General features: G+C 35.9%; 1 protein-coding gene across 1 annotated transcript in view; it reads left to right on the forward strand.

Annotated features, from left to right (window-relative positions):
• Nucleotides 1-21232, forward strand: part of LOC306641205 (uncharacterized protein C8orf34 homolog) — a 490512-nt gene that overhangs the window by 329326 nt on the left and 139954 nt on the right. The window contains 1 exon segment of the mRNA XM_079106179.1: nt 11910-12045. Coding sequence (XP_078962305.1) covers nt 11910-12045 — 136 coding nt within the window.

The following is a 21232-nucleotide window of genomic DNA, read 5'->3' on the forward strand; positions in this document are numbered from 1 at the left end:
ACATCTTTTCAAAATATTAGTTCAACTAATAATTTTCAAAAGAAAATTAAACATTCATGTTGATGGTAACAAAGTACAAAGGGAATAAAACAGAGGACAGTGAAGCAAAAGAAGTCTATAGAATTAGGATTTCATGAAGAAAGAGTAACATGTTAAAGCAGGGCTTAAATAAATATAAAGATCAAAATCAGACAGCAAAGAGGAAAGGAGGTGGGTAGGGGAAAGATGTCAGCCATTCAAGCCTTACTCCTCTTAAAATCCAAGAAAAAATACACTAAATCCTGAATTTAACATCACATCAGTTTAGTTTTGTTATTTGTGTTATATATTTGAAATCAACTGACTTCAGCTCTATTAAAGATACGTTTAGGGCATGGTCACAGAAAATTTAACTAGTTTGGGGACAGTAGCAATTAATGCATTGAGTTTATTGTACTCCCTTCAAAAGACTAATTTTATAGCCTAAAAACTCATCAAGATAAGTTTAATTAATATATGTGGTCAGGATCAAAATGTCATCGGATGTGGTGACAGTTTCTGTTATTAAGTTCATGGTCAGTGTTCATCAGCAATCAACAAATTAATAGGAACTTTTCGATGTAAAAACTTTATGTATTTAACATAGAATCTGTGGAAATTAATAAAAAATATATGGTTCAACAATTAGTTTATAAATAAAAAGAATGAATATAATTTTGATATGTTACCTATAGTAGCTAAAATAATGCTAACAGAGCTGGTAATCATTCCATAACCACACCATTGGGATGAGAAGTGCTTTCTTAAAAAGAGTGACTTAACAATTGAGAAATAGCCATCATATGAGTCCTTTTGCCAGAGACACAGCCTAGGGGGAACTAAAATTGGGACATGTGCTTAAAATGGTAATTAAAATGATGAGCTTTTTGTAAGATTTAGCAATGATTTCACATTTTTTAAAAAATTACACATTTTTACCTTTGCCATATAAAAATTGCTATCTATCTAATTATCATCTTTTAATTTCACCAAACTCTCTTTAGGACTACTGAGGCACCAGCCTTGACTTTCTCATATTGGACTCTGAATTTTGCCTGATGTTCCTCACTGTGTTTTCTAGTCCCTGAAAACCTCTGCTTCTGTGTCCTGTGGCTTCAGAAATCATCCCCAACTCTGGTCCCTGACATACTCCTCTCACGTTGTCTCTAGATTTCTGTATTAATCACAACATGTTGTCACTTTGATTAGGGCCAGAACTGGGCCTTAGCTACTGCAAGCCCGCTTGCTTGCATAACCCTGACAAGGTCCCATAACCCAGAATCTCATTTATTTTTATGAAAGGGTATTGTTCACAATCTGTAATGTCTACATGTTAAAACTTCAGAAAGTGACAAAGAATTTCAGGAAATACTGAAATTTTCTGGTGGATACAATATAATCTCTTGAATTTGTGGTGAGTGAAAGTTAAGAAAAATAAAGTTACACTCTGATGTAGAAACCAGGCTGTGAGTAGTGTTTGGATTTGAATGTGCTAGAAGAACCAGTATTTTCTTCCAGTCTGGAAGAAGAAAAGCACTCCCAGATGTCTTAATTTTTCTGGCTAACAAAAGAGCCTTCATGATTTATATAATGATGGATTCAATTAGCATAAGTCTTGAGATTCACTTGTAATCTAAGCAAACAAATTCTAGCCTACAAATTTTGACAAAGGTTTGGTCATCATATGTTTGTTTATTGATGGTTATAGTCAAAGACATTATACAAGGACTGGTAGCCAGCAAAGAAGATCTTAGGAAGTCTCTTGTTCTTTGCAGTTAACAGTGGAGACAGAATATATTTAAGTTTAAAGTTATGTGAATGTTTCCCCTAACTTATTGATCTAATAATTTTCTTTGTTTATTGGTCTCATGTGATTAAGGAAAGTAAATATTCTCTCTCTTATGTTATTAAAATTTAAAAGTTCAACATAAATTCTGTAAGACTTTTTTTTCCAAATGAAATTCTAACTTTTTTTTTAACCTAACTTTAATCTAAAAAGTTAAAATGTATAATTTCAGGCATCTGCCACTTTGTTCTTATTATTTATGAACTTGGTTATTATTTATAAACTTCATTATTTGTGAACTTGAAGTGGTAGTCTTCTGATGTACTAAAAAAATGCTGAACTTGTATTTGAGGTGTGATTATAAAAATAGAGAAACAACAGAAGCACAGACTTAATATCTTTCTATTATCTTTCAACCAGAACATGTCTCAGCACACAAAGTACATTTTATTCTCTTTTCTTTCTTTCCCCCATTTTTAAGAAATATAGCTGGCCTCACATAACAGAAAGGCTTGATACACATTTTAAAAATTTCGTCTAATTTCTGATATGTTTTCTTAACATTTTATTTTTAATAATTCACGCAAAATATGTAACATCTGCTTAAAACATTTAACCTAATCAGCTTTATTGATGTAAATCAACAAACCAATTGCAATGCAAGGAAAAACTGCTGTATAATTCTTGTGTAACCCATCCATGAATCACTGTGAAGGGACTTAAGTTTGGAAAGCTTTTAATTTTTGTTATAAAGTTCCTTGAAACAGATGTGAAAATTCACTCATCTTCTACACTGTCTAGTTCAAACAGCTGTAAATTATTTCATGGATTACACTTGAATGAAATGAAAGTCCTAGGATTATTTCATCTAGGCAGCTGTGATTTTCTTAAATTAAATCAAAACCCTTCTTTGCTTGATTACTTCTTGGTTATTTGCCATTGTGAAAAGATAAAATGCTCACATCTTTACTCATAAATTAGTCAATTTTTCCCAGTACTATTACTGTGATGCAGAGGATATATCATGATTTTATAAGTAACCCTTAAGTGACTACTTTGGCCTTTCTGTTGTGAAAAGAACAAAAAGTAGCACTCTCTTCCTTAAAAGTTTTAAATGTAATATTCATATAATGTGCTCGCTTCACTTGAGAGTTAGACGTTAAGAAGTGTCGCTGCTGGAACTTGGCTTCTGGGATGATTGTATCAGGTTTTCTCAGCCAGATGGTCTCTAGCTGCATTGCAAACTTCCCTAGTCCCAGACTCGTCCCTCTGTCTACCAGACATCCATATGGGTGTCTTGAACACAGCATGTGTGAAACCAAAGGTATTATACTTTCCTGTATTTCCTAAAAGTGATAATGTGGAGAAACCTGCTTAGATTTCACATTCAGTCTTTCACTATATCCTACTGAACCTTCTGCCGAAATCACCTTCCAGTGTATTTCTTCCTCTTACTGCTGCTCCAGTATTCCAGACTCTCAAAGAGGATATGTGAACTACCGATACTTCTCCCCAAAACTCCGTTTCCAGTTTTTAATTTTTCCAATGCCTATAGTAAGTGCAATGAAAGTATTTCTTCAAAAATTTTTTTTTCCGAGAAGTCAATTCCATGTAAAGATCAACTTACCAAACGATTAATTAATTACTGAATTATGTGAAGTCTTAATATCAGAAAATATAAGGAAATGTTTACTTAGGGGTAAACATGCTGGTAAGACACAGATTACAGTAGTCAGTAAGAAAGATGAAGTTCCCATTCTGAGGTGTCAGCAAAGAAATAGATTTTTAAAATAAACGAATAACTGAGTGTGTGTCTGTAATATATAAGTATGGTTTGTGTTTAAGTATATTTGTGTGTGCACACATAAATTCAGATAGTGGTAAGGGTTTTTGGAAAAAATAAAGCCAGGTAAGAGAATAGAAAGTAGTTCAGTATTCTTTTTTAATAGAGTCAGTAATATGTTTATATTTATCTCATAAAAATTATTGTTGAATATATTCAGTGAAGAGGTTCCTTGTTTATTTGGACAAACTCTATAGAACAGGATAGTTTATTTTAAAATATAACTTTTATTGATATGTTTGTGAAATATATGTTCTAGAACAACACTCTAGAAATATAATAGACCCATAAATTGTAGAAACATAGTAATTTTAAATGTTGTAGTAACCCTATTTAAAAAAGAAAGAGAAACAGGTTAAATTCATTTTAATGATACATTTTATTTAAGATAGTAGATCCATAATATTATTTCAATGTGTACTCAATATAAAATTTGTAAATATGATGTTTTGCATTTCTTTTCTTGTTACAAATCTTTGAAGTCCATGTATATTTTACCTTTCCAGCATATCTCCATTTGGACTGTGTTTCAAGCACTCAATAACAACATATGGCTAGTAGCCAAAGAATGGGGTGGTGCAGTTCTACAGTACACTGAGCATGTTGACTGTATTAAATACATTTGTGATGTTTAGATGACTATATCATTGTACATTAAGGAAGAAAACATTAATGAAAAGTCATTTTTAGTTATAAGTAATATATTTACACACTCATTCTTTGGATACATCCACCGAATATCCGAATATATTTAGTTCTGTGATGAATATTTTATAGAGGTTATATTATTCATAATGTTGACTTTCTTCAAAAAGAATATTCATTTTTAATGAATTTATAAAATTATTTATTTGGCATATTGATTTTAAATAAAAAAAAAAAAAAAAAAAAAAAAAACCAACCTGCAGTTATTTTTCTGAAACAGACTTGATCACATAATCTGGGCACAGTGGCACACCCCTGTAATCCCAGCAGTTTGGAGTCTGAGGCAGGAGGATTGCAAGTTCAAAGCCAGCCTCAGCAATTTAGCAAGATCCTAAGCAGCTTAGTGAAACCCTGTCTCAAAATAAAAAATAAAAAGGTCTGAGGATGTGGCTTATGGCTGAGCACCCCTAGGTTCAACTCCTGGTACAAAAATTCCCATTCATATTCTGAGACCAAACTCCTTTCTAACATCACATTTTGCCATGCCCATACATCTCAGGTTCCCTCCCGTGAGTTTTATAACGTTCCCCAAAGTGCTACATACCTTCTCCTCTTTGTGCTTTTTCACACTCTTTCATACCCCTGAAAAGTTCTTTGCCACTTGCTCTGGTTACACTTCTAACTCTTCTATCACCTAATTTACCTGTCCTCTAACTTACCTGTCACTCCTGATAATTCCTTTATCAGTCAGGTTTCATTCAGAAAATTGAAACTATTTGAGATAATTAAAATAGAAAGGAATTTAATTCAGGGAATTGGATGTTTGGGTTGGAAAGTTGAAAGCCAGCAGAGACACCCACAACTTTCAGATGTTTACTGTAGCTGTGGTTCTGAGTCAGGTGTTAGCTATTGCCACTCAGAAGTTAGGAAACTGCAGGAAGCAGCTTTGCATGTCATAAATCCTCTGTGGTAGAAATATAATGGTTACTCCAGAGGAATGCAGAGATTTAAATAAATAAACAATCAATGAATAACCTCACATCTGCTGAAGCCCACCCTATTGGGACTGAAGCTATGAAGGGCTCTACCTTTTTCCACCCTCCAGATCTTCGGTTAAATCTAAACCCTACGTGGAGAACCAGTTAGTAAAAGGGTATAAGCAGGGTACTTCTTAGTCTGTTAGCCTCTCAGGGAGAGAGGCCCAGAACAGAGTTAGATCAGTGCCAAGTGTCTAGTGCCAATACCTGGCTTTTATTTTTCTTTAATTTCTGTTAGTTACTTTCTCATTTGTTTTCTATAGAATTTAAAACATTTTATTTTCTTAATTTTCTGGGTTAGGGCTGGTCAGATTATATTAGTTATCCATCTTTTAAAAAATTACCATAAGGTGGTTTTTGATGGTCCTTTTCTACCCTTGTTATCTTAAGAATTATGAGATTTTTAGTTGAAAAAGTATTCCTGGTTACTTCTAAGAAATTTCCAGTTGGCCAAAATCTCTCCTTAATATTTTGAATTGGTATCTACTTGTGATCAAAGACAGTCTATCTGTTCAGTGTAGAGCACAGGGGGAACATTTGGGGAATATACTGGAGAAAACTTCACTTAGAAAACAGGATCTCAGTAAGGAAAGAAGGAAGAGAGAGAGGGAGGGGGAACAGGAAGGAATTCCACAGCTAGGAAAGGAAGGAAAGGCAGAAGAAAAGAAAGGATGGAAAGAAGAAAGGCTCTGATATTATAGGGGAGGCAAAAATTTACCTCCTTTCCTTTCAGATGCTTTATCTTTTTTGTTTGTTTATTTTTGGATGGGCCTGGGAATTAAACCAACATAACAAAGATTAACAAGAGAAAAATATACAAATTTATCTAAGTAAGTTTTATATGGCATGGGAGCCGTTAAGAGGAAATGAAGAACCAAGAACCGTCAATCACTTATATGCCAAATTGGACAAAGAACAGTAAGTTGTGAAGAATCAATAAAATTACATGGGGAGGCATAAAGGATGTTATTTTGGCAAAGTCTGTACAGAGTCCTCTAGTCTAAACTGCCTGTCCTTGATAATAATAATTTGGCTTTTCTTCTAGTAGTGGGAAGGAATTCTTCACATGAGAATTTCATCTCTTGTTTGTAAAAAACAGAATGAAGGTCAGGGTGATCTTGAACCTGATGTTTTTCAAGTGCCTTTAAGTCAATATTCCAGAACAGCATATTTGTAACTCTTTCAATACCATGGATGTTCAAAAACTTTTGAACTGTTTAAAAAATGTTCCTGGTATTTCCTCCCTTGATTTATCTGATATTGAAAAGTCTTTGGACAGAAACTTACTCAAATTCTTTAATTTATTTTTCTCCTTCTCTTTCAATTTATGCAAAAATTCTTAAATATAGATGTCTGTTTCTTTCTCTGGGTTATTTAATCCTAGACACCTGCTTCCTTTAATAATGTTGTTAGGGAAACAGAGCTAGTGAGACCTCCATTTGTGTTTGATGTTTTCTGTTTTTTGTAAACTAAACATGGATGTTTAGCATCCTCCCATGACTAAACTGGATTCTTTCTAGCTATATCACCCCTTAGATCTTGGTAAGTACTCAGTAGTTACTAGGAGCTTATTGAACTTCTTTCAAAGGATGAATATTGGTAAAGAAAGAGAGAGTGGAGATTTTTCAGTGAGACCTCTTCCAAGAAGACAAGAGCCAATTTCAATGTCAACGATGCAGTTTCATTTAATGCCTCCCAAGCCAGAGCAGTTGCTGAAACAGTTTCAGTTGCAGCACTCTGAAGTCTCTGAGGAGCTAGCAAATGAATTCCAGAAGTTTCCTACTCTAAGATTCATTTTCTCCCACATTGTGGGTAGTTATTCTCCACTGGAACAAAAGGTGATACCAAGATAGGGATACGGAGAGGCCAGGGAATCTTCAAGAAGCCTCTTTAAACACTCTCCTTAAATTCACATGTGAAAGAAGAGTTTTGTCAGGGAGTGTTTTCTGATCATCGAAATGTAGTCAATTGAATTTCTATCTTATTACCTTCTCTACATGTTAAGCAGGTTGAAAACACTTCCATAATTATCATGAATGCCATTCCACTATTTTGCTTTTATTAGTAGAGAAGCAGCACAAAGGCAAGTAGATAGTTGACAGGTTTGGGTGTTTGAACATGTCCTCAAATGTAATGAGTATTCATTTGTCTGGAAGTCCTAGACCTAAATGAAACACATAATTTCTTCTTATCAGAATGAAGAAAAATAGGACTCATCTCATTAGTAAGTCAGTGTGGTGTGCTTTGTTGCTCCAAAATTAAAATTGAGAAAGAACTTTTAGTTCTGATTTGTAGTAACATGCCCCCCCATAGATTGTTGCCTTATTTAAACATTTTTCTTTTACACATTCAATTTCTTCTTTTTAACAGTATCAGCTATCCCCTCATTACAGAATTATAATGAGAATGTATGAAGAAGCATCGACTTGGATTAAACTATGTAGTACAATGTTTCTGGAACTTCCTAAATTGTCTGCCATAAATAGTCATTCAGTTACTTCTTTAAACATTCTGGGAATGAAGTGATTATTTCCTCCATGACATGGCACCATATAAGTGTATGCTTTTGAATACCTCTAAGTATTAGAAAGGTGTTACATTAGTCCAGAAATTACACTTCCTTCTCCTAAGACCCATTCCTTCTCTGGAACCACAGAGTGAACTCTGATATCTCTCTTAAATGACAAACTTTTAGATACTTGAAGGTTGCCATTGTAGAAATAAATGAAGACCACCCACATGTGAGCAAGCAGCAAATATTTAATCTATTTATCCAGCATCTTGTAGCATGGGATTAGCCCCTATCACTTGGGTTTATCACAGACTCTAAGGCTGAAAGGGAATGGGAAAACTTAATAATTTTTATTTCAAGAATATCATTGATTCTTTCCACCCTTCCAGAAGAATGTAGGTGGTAAGGGCAGTGGTTTTTGAGTATGAGATAATGTTCTTTGGTATTTCTTGTGAAGTATGTGCTTTGGTATAAAGTTTATATTCCCAAGCCTGGAAGTATAAAATCAGTCAATTATTGAGAAACTGTAAAGACTAGCTTTTGGGCAAGGAGATGTTTCAAACATCCTGATAATAGACAAATAATAATTAAAACATGTCAAATACCATCCCACAAAAAAAGTAAAGCTGTATAAATTCATTGGATGGTGTTCAAAAGGCCTTTGAAACTTTGGTTCATATTCTACCTTTACAGTTTTTCAGAAACTGTGTTGTCGATGAGTGACACATGATTCAAAAATTACCTCATCTTTCTTTTAAAGTTTCTCTAGTCATGTTGATATAAGGCTGTAAAGAATGTATTTGTACCATGATAAGAATTTCCTGGAGAAATTTAATTAGCATGCATTTCAAACTATCTGGTGCCACCAACACCACCAGAGATTATCTGAGTGAGGCTAGAACCATAGTGTGTCTGTCTTTTCTTTCTTTCTTTTTCCTTCCTATTATTAGAACATCATAGTTATACATAGTAGTTGGGTTCATTTTGAAAAAATCATACATGTGATGAATTTGATTTCAATCCCCATTTCCCCCACCACCTATTGCGCCCCTCCTTCCTCCTGCCTCCCCCTGTTCTCCTCCAGTGCTCTAATAGTCTTCCCTTGCTCCTTTATTTATTTATTTTTGATTGGTTCTTTTTACATATATAGAAAGTTGAAATTTCCTTTGATACATCCATATACGCATATAACATGATTTTCTTAAATCATTTCATAGTTCTTTCTTTTTCCCATTTCCTCTCCCTCTCTCTTGTTCTCCTCCTTCTACTCCACTGATCTTCCCTATATGTTTATGATTTCTGATCCCTGCCCTCTCACCCTCTATCTTCTTTCTTTTATTTTGCTCCAGTTTCCATATATGAGAGAAAATATTCACCCTTGATTTTCTGAGTCTGGCTTATTTCACTTAACGTTTTATTAGAAGCATAGGTTTTTCATTGTTCTTTTCAGAATAATGAGTTAAATGTTGATATTTTATAATACTGATTTTTAATTCATCCAGGAATTAATCTTAAGAATTTATATAGGATCATAACTTTGGTAAAGGCTGCTTATTTGGCAGAATGATCTGCTAGAACATTTTCTTTAACACCATATTATTTCTTTTCTCATGAGCCTTACTCTTTAGAATAGTGACAACTTTATAAGTAGAAATATAAAAAAATTGTTTTATATACCTTGTCTAGTTCTTAATGGAGATTCCAGCAGAGTCAAAAAGCCCTTTGCTTCCAAAGCATCCCAAAATTATACTTTAAAAGAAAAAGTATGCCTTGCAGATATTTACTTTGGGGTCTTTCACCAGTCAACAAACTTACATAAGTGCAGTAGTTCTGCTATCTGTACAGAATTTACTTCAAGTGTCGGACTCCATTCTATAAGAGAATTTAAATTAGTGGTAGTGTGGGGAATTTCCCTCATCCCTCTGAAGGCTCACTGAAATGAACTGACAATAGACAGAATAGCAAGAGAAAAAGCATACAGACTTATTAATGTGCATAGAAACATCATGAGATGATGACTACCCAATAACCCACGGAGATTCAGAAATTTATGTATGAACCTTCTTAATAGGGGGGAGAGAAATGAGAATTTGTAGTTAAATTTGAGGGGTAATAAGTGAGTCTTTAGAGAGTTAAATAGGCTTAAAAAATATATAAGGGCTGAGACAAAATTCCTCCGGACTCCAGGTGTGGTGTTTGATTTTCAGTTTCTTTCCTGAGGTTAATCTTTCCTGGTTAATGAGATTTTTACAACAATTACATTCTGTAGGAAGAGGACTTCCATTGTCAGATAAGGAAACTTCAATGAAAATTTCCCCTGAGCTTCCTTAGAGAACATGGATCAAAGATGATCAAGATACAGAGGGTAGAGGAGACTAGAGAGATCTTAGGTCTGAGATGGTTTTTCTTTAGCTTAGCATGTCAAGATACCATACTTTAGGGTATTATTTTCTGAACCCTAATAGTAGCATACTGTGCTTAATAACCTCCAGTTTCAAATGTTGACGTATGATCTAACAACAAATAATCTCCGGTCAAGGTTTTCCTTAGGAATCCTTAAAAAAAAAAAAAAAAAAAAAAGTTAGTAGTACAGAAATTTCTTTAACTGAGTAAAAAAATTATGAAATTCCATTTTTCTCATAGGGACAGGAAAATGGCAGAAATTATGGTGTTGCAATGGTGATTAGTAAGTAAGAAGAGACTCACAGTATCTCATGAGAGGTTCATTGCTGCCTGAAAAGTGTTCTGTGTTCTCAGGCAGTAGTTGTGTCTGTATTGGCCCAGAAACCAGTAACTCAATAAGAGAGCCTATAACTACTCCAGCAAAAGCACCAGGTTTTAAATGGCAGCTAGGATGTTAAACAAGGGACTAAGTCTTTGCAACCAGGTCAAGGCGATGAGTTTTTGATTGATTCCCATGAAACTGAGTTAAAATTCTAAAGGCTTCTCCAGTTTGCTTAAGCATAAGGAGACAAAGGGCTTTTACTTGGGATTGCCTGTTGAAGGATACTGTTGACCATCCTGCTTCAGAAGGACTGTACTTATTTTAGACTGAGTTGTCACCCTCTCAGGAAAATTTCACACTCAAAATTTTGCAATATCCAGTTAAACCTAGAAATCCCCTCAACTGTTTATGAAGGATCTAGGATTTTTTTAATACCCTTTAGTTTATCAAAAGACAATGAGTTGCCTCCTCATGTAGATAATGCCATTAATAATGGATTACATTTTGGCAAAATATAATTGATCCTTTGAAAATTTATGTCTTTGCTAAGGCTAAAAGCAAGTAAATGAAATCCTTTTTGCAAGCTTGTATGTTCTTGGAACAAAGAAGAAGATTATGTACATCTTATATGGGAATTGAATCACAAAAGAAATTTAAATCTTTTAAGTCTTGATTGAGGACCTGGGAAAAACAGAAGGAGTTTCAGGGACCCTCTGGGGCATGACTGTCCAGTTATCTGATTGTCCTCCCCAGGAGTAGAGGAAAAATTGACAGCAAAAAAATTAAACAGTTTCAGGTAAATTCTGATTGGTGGTTTTTGAATGGAGAAGCTGAAGCAGACTAATTGGAAACGAAGATTTATGTAATTGGTTTTAGAGGATATTTATCTCTTTGGCTTTATCTCTTTGGTTGAGTTGGAAAAAATGACAAAAAAAAAAACAAAAACAAGGCAGCTGGCAGTCATTGACCAAGTTCTGATCATCGGAGGCTGATCGCCACACAGGTTCTGGTTTGGCTTTCCTGGATAAAGTTACAGGGGAGGTTGTGGATCTGCTTTCTATGTGGTATATGTTTTACCCATTGTCTCTTTGTATTTTCAGTTTCTCACCTTTTTGAGTCTTATAATAATTTGTCTCCAACTACAACTAAAAATGATCTGAAAAATAATTGATTCATGAGGTTAGATTTTTGCAAAGGGACTATATAAAATAATGTCTTGCATAACAAACTACTGGCATCTTGCCTACAGGTATCTACTGAAAGACATGAACTTTTTAATTCTACCAGATTTAATTTTTTTTTTTTTTTTTTTTTTTCTTTTTTCTGTGATTGTCTTGTTGCAGAGGATCTTGATGATTTAAGAATGGAGGGAGTAACAACCCTGGTACCTTCTGGGAGCAAATTTAACCAAGGCCGACCCACTCATCCTGCTGAGCCCCAGGCCAAGGTCACACTGAATATCTGTTCAAGGTGTGCCAGGTAAAACACATAATAGGTATAGAGTACATAAACTTGATTTTTAAAACCCAAGAGTTTGGTGCTAAGAGTGTATTCCTCTGTGTTAAGAAAAACTTTTCCTTCTGATTATCTTTTGTGCTAACATTGGCAAGGAAGTTAGTTATGCAGTTTATCCTTGTGCCCAATGCCACTCAGACCAACAATGAATCAAAGAGTTTAAATTGTCTTCACTTCACAGCTTGAGACTATTTTAAGTCCCTCTGTCTCTGAATTTCATTTGCTGTCTGCCCTTCTGTTCCTTTTCAAAGGAAGATTCAAGGGGCTCTGAACATTCAAAGCCACTTTTAAAGCACCTGCATAAAGAAAGAGTTCGCCCAGGTACAATTTAAGATCTGATATTATTGGCCTTTTAACCTGCCCCTCATCCTGTTCACCTCCTGGAAAGCATTTAATCAGCTTGATGCTTTTCAGTTTTGGCAGCTGGAAGCAATCTTTGCATATACTGTATGTGGCCAAAGAAGTAGCTTCTGGTTACTGCCAAGTCAGCTCCCAGTGCTGGTCTAGCAGAAACTCACCAAATAGCTTGAATTCATTCTTTTGTAGGAACTAAATCTCATTTGCAAAGAGGCTTTTAAGTCTGTTTAAATGATAAAACAAGCCTTCTAACCCTTATGTAAATGGTTCAGATTAGCAAGAACAATGTGCTGGCTGGCCAATTTTATCTCCTTTTCTTTATGTCTAGCTGTTCTATTGTACTTTTTTGAGAGGGGATTAGCTGCTTGGAAATTGGGAGGGGGAAAGTGTAGGAAAATCATCTCCTCTGATTTTTGTAGCTTTTCCTCTTTTGCTTTTCCCCTTTGGAATTTTTACTTTAATTGTCACTAGCTTAGAAAAGTAGAAAGGAGAGCTCTCAGAAAACTAGGGAATGTTGTTTGAGGCCATTAAGAAAAGTGTAGAACAGTAAAAACACCAAGGGGAACATTGCCATAGACTAGGAATATTTAGTGAAATGACTTTTTTGTATTTGGGTTGTTAAGAAAATGTGTACTGCTTATGTGATAATATTTAGAGCATCCTGAGTATACTAGGTCATCATCTATGGAAAAGTTATTTGTCATTTTGTTTTAAACTTTGTAGTGTATTTATTCATTTATAATTTGATTGGAGGGGGGGATGATGCTTGGCCCTTTATATCACTAACAGAAGATTGGGGTATGAGCTGTTTGCTTTTTCAGAAGGGAATACTTATAGAGATAATTTTTAAAAAATGAATCCATTGAGGATACGAAACAGGAAAAGACTAAACACACTCTTAGCCCTAAATTATCATTCAGTTTTCAAATAATCGAATTAAGATTGTCAATCACATCCAACCTGCATTTAAGGTGAGTGTTTAACTGAATTTATTCAAGAAATATTCATCTAAATAATATTTAGTTACATATATTGTAATCTCACTATGTATTACAAACTAGTCTAATTTTGTTAACTGTGTAAAGACTTTTAATTCCCAGATAACTCGGAGAATTAATGATTATTATCCCCCTTTTATAGATAAGAAAACTGAAGCATTAGTAGGTAAAATAGCTTGTTCAAAGTAACACAACTAGTAAGTAGTAAAACAGTTTCAAACCCATGGTGTGGAGGTTGACAGGTTGCCTGTTAGTCCTTTTGTTTTGTTGTTAAGTATCAACTATTGTCTGAAGGTAAAGACAGAAAGAGGTCCATAAAACAAGAAGATAAAGATTTGGGTGTTGGAAATGATGGGTGTTCAAAATTGTTTCCTTGGAAAATAAGGCCAAGTCCTTTCAAAAGAAGAAGAAACGTATATTGATGCAGAGCAAAATGGAAAACAGTATGGTAAAAGACTATGCTGTTCACTTTAGAGTGGTTACTATTGATAGAGCTTAGAGTAAAAGAAAAAACTAATATTGATATTGAAGAGCTATGAAGAATCTGAGATTTGAATGTATTCACAAGCTGTTAGTCTGCTGCTGTGTTATGCATGTTAGCAGAAGACATGAAATTCCTGGGAGAGAGACTATGGGCTGTTTTATTCAAAAAATAATAATGATAATTAGCATCTTCACTGGTTCCCTGATCCAAAATTCTCATTGAGTGACACAAATAGTGTTGTAGGTTGCATTCTATGAGAAGAACCCTGAGTTTAGGGAACCTGAATATTTTGTAACAGGCACAGTAGGTCTGCTGTTGCTCCAATGGAACTGCTACATCTATCTTCAAAGGCTGTTAACTATACAAACATCCTTGAACAAATTAAAGACTTTCAATATCTCTAAACATGAAAGACTCATGAAGAATTATCTTCCAATACTATTTAGGGTCAATCACTTTTGTAGTGCACTGATGCCATTATCAATGTTTTCCATCTTTAATTCATCATCAGTTTATGTCCATAAATTGCCTCACCTCAGCTATCTAAGTTGTAAGCAAGGAATTTAAGACTGCCATATACATTTTAAGCCAGAGATAAGGATTATCAGAGGCAGAAATCATAATCTAGAGAACTGTGGTAATGTCCAATAGTTTTATGTAGTCACATAATATTTTAAAGTATCACTAGATTTGTGTCTTAGTCACAAAAAAGTTATCACAAAAAAGTAATTACTGGGTGGATTATAAATGATAGACATGTATGTCTCACAGTGCAAAGGCTGGGAAGTCTTAAGATAGGCACTATCAGTGTCTTTGTACTGCATTTTCACATGGTGCTGGGGTTGGAACCCAGAGTCTCACACAGGCAAAGCATGATGTGCTCTACCACTGCACTGCACTTCCTCTGACCCGCGAGGTCTCTTTTACAAAAGCACTAATCCCATTCATGGGTGCTGTACCCTCATGACCTTCCAGAGGCCCTGCCTCCTAATACCTTCACTTCAGGGTTAGATTTTAACCCTTGAACTTAGAAGCATGCAGACATTTAGAACATACCAATTCATTACTAATTTCACATACAAAATTGGGATTTCTACTTTCTCTTAATTATCAGTGGAGTTGATAATACTGGGTCCATTTTCTGAAATTATTTTACAGAAGCAGTTTGCCCTTCTAGACCCTGAGGCCAGCAGTCATGCTCCAATGCATCTGAGTTTGTCTGTCCAATTTCATTCATTTATACTACCTCTATGAATTCTGGATGGCTTCCTTTGTAATCTCTGATTTGTAGAAATGCTGTGTGGGAGAGGAAAAACCTTCCCTCTGTCATCTGAAGGTTCAATAATTCGGTCTATGGAATAAACCAACCATAGGCAGATGAATGAGAGAAAAGGTATACAAAATAACTCTGCATCACAGGCAAGAAAAGACCCTAAACCCAGTGAGATTTGGGAACCTATGTACTTTATTCATAGGGAAGAGGAGAGAAGGGATGTAAACAACTTAGGGAAGAGGAAATGAGTTTTAGGAAAGGAAAATGATAGTTCCTGACAAGTTTTGTCTGCATGTGGTTTCTTGTAATGAACTTCTGAAGGGCTTGTGGTGTAATTTCTGATGATTAGAGTTAATCTTCCCTAGCTGATATGAGTGCAATTGAGTTTCTTTTGTATCTGTCTTTAGGCAGTTACAGGGAGTTCAGAGAAAGCCTCTCATTGCATTTGCTATTTTTAAGTGCCTTTATCTCAAAGTAATCAATATACTCAAATAGCATATTTTGGGGTGGCAATGATCTGGTTTCCTTTGGCTGGAATGGCAAAGATATACAATGAAGAATCAGGAGTGGAAGACTGTAGGTGGAAAGGACCTGGGCAGGCCATTGTAAGAAGGATCCAGTTCCAAGAGGAGGAAGGCAAGATCCCAATGTCTCAGGGTGTCATGTTTGGCAGGGGTTTAAGGTAAACAGGCTGCATCTTCAAAGACCAGGTCATCTTGCAGAATTCAGGTACAGCAAGAAAGTCCTGTGCTATGGGCCAGATCAACATGGATAAAAATGACTTTCATTTGGAGACCAGAACCTATTCCCATTGTTCACATTGTGGGCACCTGTTCCCAGCAGGGAAGGGACCCATGGGATTGAAATTTAATTCTAAATCTCACTGTTTTGGAGATAAGGCGGTACTGAGGAAAAGTAAGTTTAGGATAACTAATACTAAATTATATCACTTTATTTACCAATACCTTTCCAAATTCTATAGCAAAAGTAGACTGAAAAGACAACCTGTGAAAGAGGGCCTAATGTCCACATTCTAAATTACATAGCATGGCAATCACGGGAAAAATTATGCAAATATTGAGAAAAGTTGGTTCCTTATCTATGAAATGGAGTTAATATATATTTGAAGATGATCTCCAAGGGTGACTGAGAAGACTGGGCAGGAAACTCTATGCAGAGGCAGCTAATAAATTACTCAAGGCTGGGGTCTCCAGGGACAGGATACCCTGGTTTGCCCAATACACCTCCATCCCTGCCCATCTTTTTGAGAGACTCACATTAAAGTGTTAAGAGATTGAAAAAAAAAAAGTGCTATTTTCCTGACATTGGGGGATTTTCTCCATGTCTTAGGTTTTTGAGTTGTCTGGGGCAGAAAACTAGGGTCCATCTTCCAAAATTTCTTTGTTCAGTAAAACAGTATGAGGTGGCAACATTCTTGTTAGTTCATTCATTGTTTTTTAGAGTTTTAAGTTCATAGAATCATTTTTTTCTCCCATAGAACTAGAAAGGTAAAATGTAATGACTGAGCTTAATGGATATGTCGTGATCTTGACTGTAACCCCAAGTTTCTATCAATAACCTTGATAAAGAGTCTATGAGACTCAAGTGATGGTATAAAAGAGCCCATTAATAATCGAGTTAGCATAATACATTTCATTACATTTTCATTTTTCTCAATCTTTTTTCAGTACTCTGTTACTTGTGAACTACTTATGGGGTTGTTGTGGCTCAAATCATGATACGCCAAAGTGTGGTACTTTGGCTTGCTGAGCACTTTGCACTACAGGAGATGGATAGACCTCAGGAACAAGAGCTTTCTGAGTTTCTTCCATCTCCTATCTCCCACCTCTTTTATTTCTTGAAGGGAATCCTAAAAACCAAAGTTCCTATTCCTGAATCTTTGGATCTTCATTTTTGAAGTCTCCTATGTCATGTAAAATTTTGATTAAATATATTTATGATGCTTTCTTTTGTTAACCTGACTTTGGTTGTAGTAGTTTTGGCTGTGAGTCCTTTAACAATGAGGAAAATTACCAGCTCTTTCTGCCCATCAGGGTCTCAGTGTCTGGAGTCAGGTTTGCATGATGTATGTCCAGAACATTATTGTACTTATCAAGCTGAGGGCATCCAGCTGCGGGCCATAGAACAACTTCTTTTTAAAACATTTTAATTAAAAAAATAAATTTGTATTGAGTAATTTATTTATTGGTACTAGGGATTGAACCCAGAGGCACTCTACCACTGAGCTACATCCCAGCTCTTTTTGTCTTTTTATTTTGAGACGAAGTCTTGCTAAGTCACTGAGGCTGACCTTGATCTACACCTCCTGCCTCAGTGCTCATCCAAGTTGCTGGGATTGCAGACGTACGCCACTGTGGCTGGCTTAATATTATTTTTAAATGATGAATAATCATTGGCTATAGTATATAATTATGGGGTACAATGTGATATTTTGACAAATGCTTGCATTGTAAAATAATTAAATCAAGCTAATTAGCAAGCTCATCACCGAACATGTTTGCCGTTTTTTGTGATTAGAACATTTAAAATGTGCACTTTCAGTGATTTCAAAGTATGCAGTGCATTATTTATTATAGTCATCATTTTATGTAACATCATTAAACTTAGTCCTTCTAAGTGAAATTTTGTGCTCTTTGATCAAATCCTCCCTTTTCTCCATGCCCTCCCACCCTAGCCTCAGTTAACGATCATGTTATTCTCTACCTCTGTGACTTTGACTTTTAAAAAATTCCATATAAGTGAGATCCTGTAATATTGGTCTTTCTGGGTCTAGCATATTTGTAACATGACATCCTTTAGGTTCATCCATGTTGGTGACAATGACAAGATTTGTTTCATTTTTCAAGGCAGGATAGTATTCTTCTATGTATATGCATTTTTTTTTCATCCTTTCATCCAGTGATGAAAACCTAGGTTGCATCCACATCTTGGCTATTATAATTAAGGCTGTAAGGAACATGGGATGCAGATCCTCTTTTGTATACTAATTTCAATTCTGAAGCTTCTGCACAGCAAAGAAAACTACAGAGTGATGACACAATCTATGAACTGGAAAAATGTATTTTGAACCATTCACCTGATAAGGGGTTCATATCCAAAACATATAAGGAACTCAAAACTTGGAACGGACCCACCTTTTGACCTAGTTATCCCATGCCTTGGTTTATACCCAAAGGACTTAAAATTAGCATACTATAGTAATGCAGCCACATCAATGTTTATAGAAGCTCAATTCACAATAGCTAGATTGTGGAACCAACCTAGATACCCTTCAACAGATGAATGGATAAAGAAACTGTGGTATGTACAGTGGAATATTATTCAGCCATAAAGAAGAAGAATATTATGGCATCTGCAGATAAATAGATGGAATTGGAGAATATCTTGCCAAGTGAATAAGCCAATCCCAAGAAACCAAAGGCCAAATGTTTTCCCTGATAAGTGTATGATGATATGTAATGAGGGTGGGGGAGTGGCAGGTGACAGAAGAATGGAGGAACTGTAGATTACATAGAGGGAAATGAGAGGGAGGAGGGGTTGGGGGTATGAAAAATGGTGGAATGAGACAGACATCATTACCCTCTGTACATGTATGATTACACGAGTGGTATGAATCTCCATCGTTCACAACCATAGAAATGAAAAGTTGTACCCCATTTGTGTATAATGACTCAAAATGCAGTCTGTAAAAATTAAAAAAAATAAATAGATAAAAAGGAACTCAAACAACTTAATATTAAGAAAACAATGAGCCCAATTAAAAAATTGGCAAGGACCTAAATAGACATTTCTCAAAAAAAAAAGAGGCAAATTGCCAACATATATAGAAAAAATGCTCATCATCATTAATTATCAGGGAAATAAAAACTCAAACCACAGTGAGATGTCACTTCATACCTGTTAGGATGGCTAAGATCAAAAAATTGACAGATGATAAATGCTGGCAGGAGTGGAGGAAAGTGGAGAAGAGATTAATACAGCCATTATGGAAACAGCATGGAGGTTCCTCAGATAATTAAAAAGAGAAATACCTTACATTCCAGCAATTCTGAGTGTATATTCAAGGGAACTATGTTGCTGGCTCTTTGCGGTTCCAAAATCCATGGATATTTGTCACCGCCTGCAGCAACAACTTGCACGGGTCTTATGGGTGGTGGAGTGGAAACTGAGGCACTTCTATCTTTCTCTTTAGTGCACTGCTTTCTTGCTTGTATATTTATAGAGGATAGAGTAAATGAGGTTTACTTGCTTTGAGAGGAGAGAGAGAGAGACTTTGCTTATCAGAGGGAAAGAGACTTTGCTTAAGAGAGACCTTGAGAGAAGGACAGGCTTTGCTTAGAGCTTAGAGGAAGAGACTTGCTATGCCTTAAAGTCCTGCATCCTGTGAACTAAGGGTACGTCCACCCAAGGTGCCCTAGTGATGCGTCTCAGTTCTCTGTTCCGTGATCTGCCTTCCGCCGCTGCCCCTACTCGCTGCTGTGTTCTTCCTTCTGGCTTTTCTGCTAATGGCTGCTGTTGCGTATGTCCCTACTAGCTACTGCCGCGTGTTTTTCCCTCTGGCTGCTGCCCCGCATCTAGCTGCTTTTTTGCTAATGGCTGCTGTGGTGTGTCTTCTTCTCTAGCTACTGCCACGCCGTGTCTTCTGCTACTGCTTTTCTGCTAATGGCTGCTGTCTCTCTGTCTTGATCCGCCTACGCTTATATCACCTCCAGGAGGCGGAGAACAGGGCCACGCCTCTTACGCAAAGATTAGGCCAGACGCTCTGAGCAGGCAATTAGTGCTCGAGAACTCATGTGCATACATTGTGTGCGTGGACGAGAAAATCACCTGAGTGTGCTTATGTCAATTAACCTCCTTGCTGCCGATGTGATCAGGCGCCATCCCAGCGCCACCAACATGGCACAGCCCCCAACAGAACTGATATCATTATGCTGAAGAGATATCTGCATGAAGCCCTTCTCATTCAACCTGGTTAGATGATGATCAGTAATGAAGCTGATAGATTATGCTGCCATTGATCAAGGGGTTGGAGTCCTACACAAATACTGGAGGTAACTTTACTTCTTAAGACATTAGGAAGAAAAGCATTCAGCTGACATTTAATTGCTCTGTAAGTATTATGTACAACAAAGGGATTAAAAGATCCAGTGTACAAAAGTTTGTTGATTAGCCTAGTTAGAAGAAATATTTTTCTATAACTATCTCCCACATGGTTAGAAAAGTGCCAGTGAAAGATAGCTTGTGTTTTCAGGCTAGAAATTATCCTAGAGCTGTGGTATTTGCATATCTCATACCTTTGACAAACGGAAGAATGCATGGCCGACAGATAAGTGGCCACTAAGATAGGCGAAGATGCCACACCATGGCCAGGTGGGGCAGCATACACCTGTAATCCCAGCGACTCAGGAGTCTGAGGCAGAAGGCTCCTTAGAGGCCAGGTATAGCAACTTAGTGAGACCCTATTTTAAAATAAAATATGAAAAAGTCTGGAGATGTATCTCAGTGGTAAAGTGCCCCTGAGTTCTATCCCCTGTACCAAAAAAGAAAACAAGATTTTAATCCAGAACCTCTATCTCATTTCCCCACCTCAGATCATAAGGTGAGAAGTCACTGTGAAACAGTTTGCAGTAAATACAGCATTGCCCATATAGGTTATAGCAGGGTCCTTAGGGTTGGTGATGTGACTTGCTATAAGGTAGATTTTTAAGACATTGAGTATTTTAAAGAGTCCATTCTGTTACAAATCTTTGAATAATATCATCAAAATAAGTTTCCTCAGTTGCCTAGGAGTCACACTAAGTAATATCAACAAAAAAGTAAAGAGTTGATATGTCAGTGATACAAATTATCAGAAACTATCAGCAAAACTTTTGTGGTTTAAAAAAAAAGACACCTTGCAAAATATTGAATTTCACTTTAAATTTCTCCATGAAATGTCTTGTATTTTTTTTTTTTTTAATATTCTAGTGAAGAGACCAATAATAAACAGAGAAAGACTGATACTAAGGCACCAAAATA

This window comes from Sciurus vulgaris (assembly GCF_902686455.1).
Source record: "Sciurus vulgaris genome assembly, chromosome: 1".
Lineage (NCBI taxonomy): Eukaryota > Metazoa > Chordata > Mammalia > Rodentia > Sciuridae > Sciurus > Sciurus vulgaris.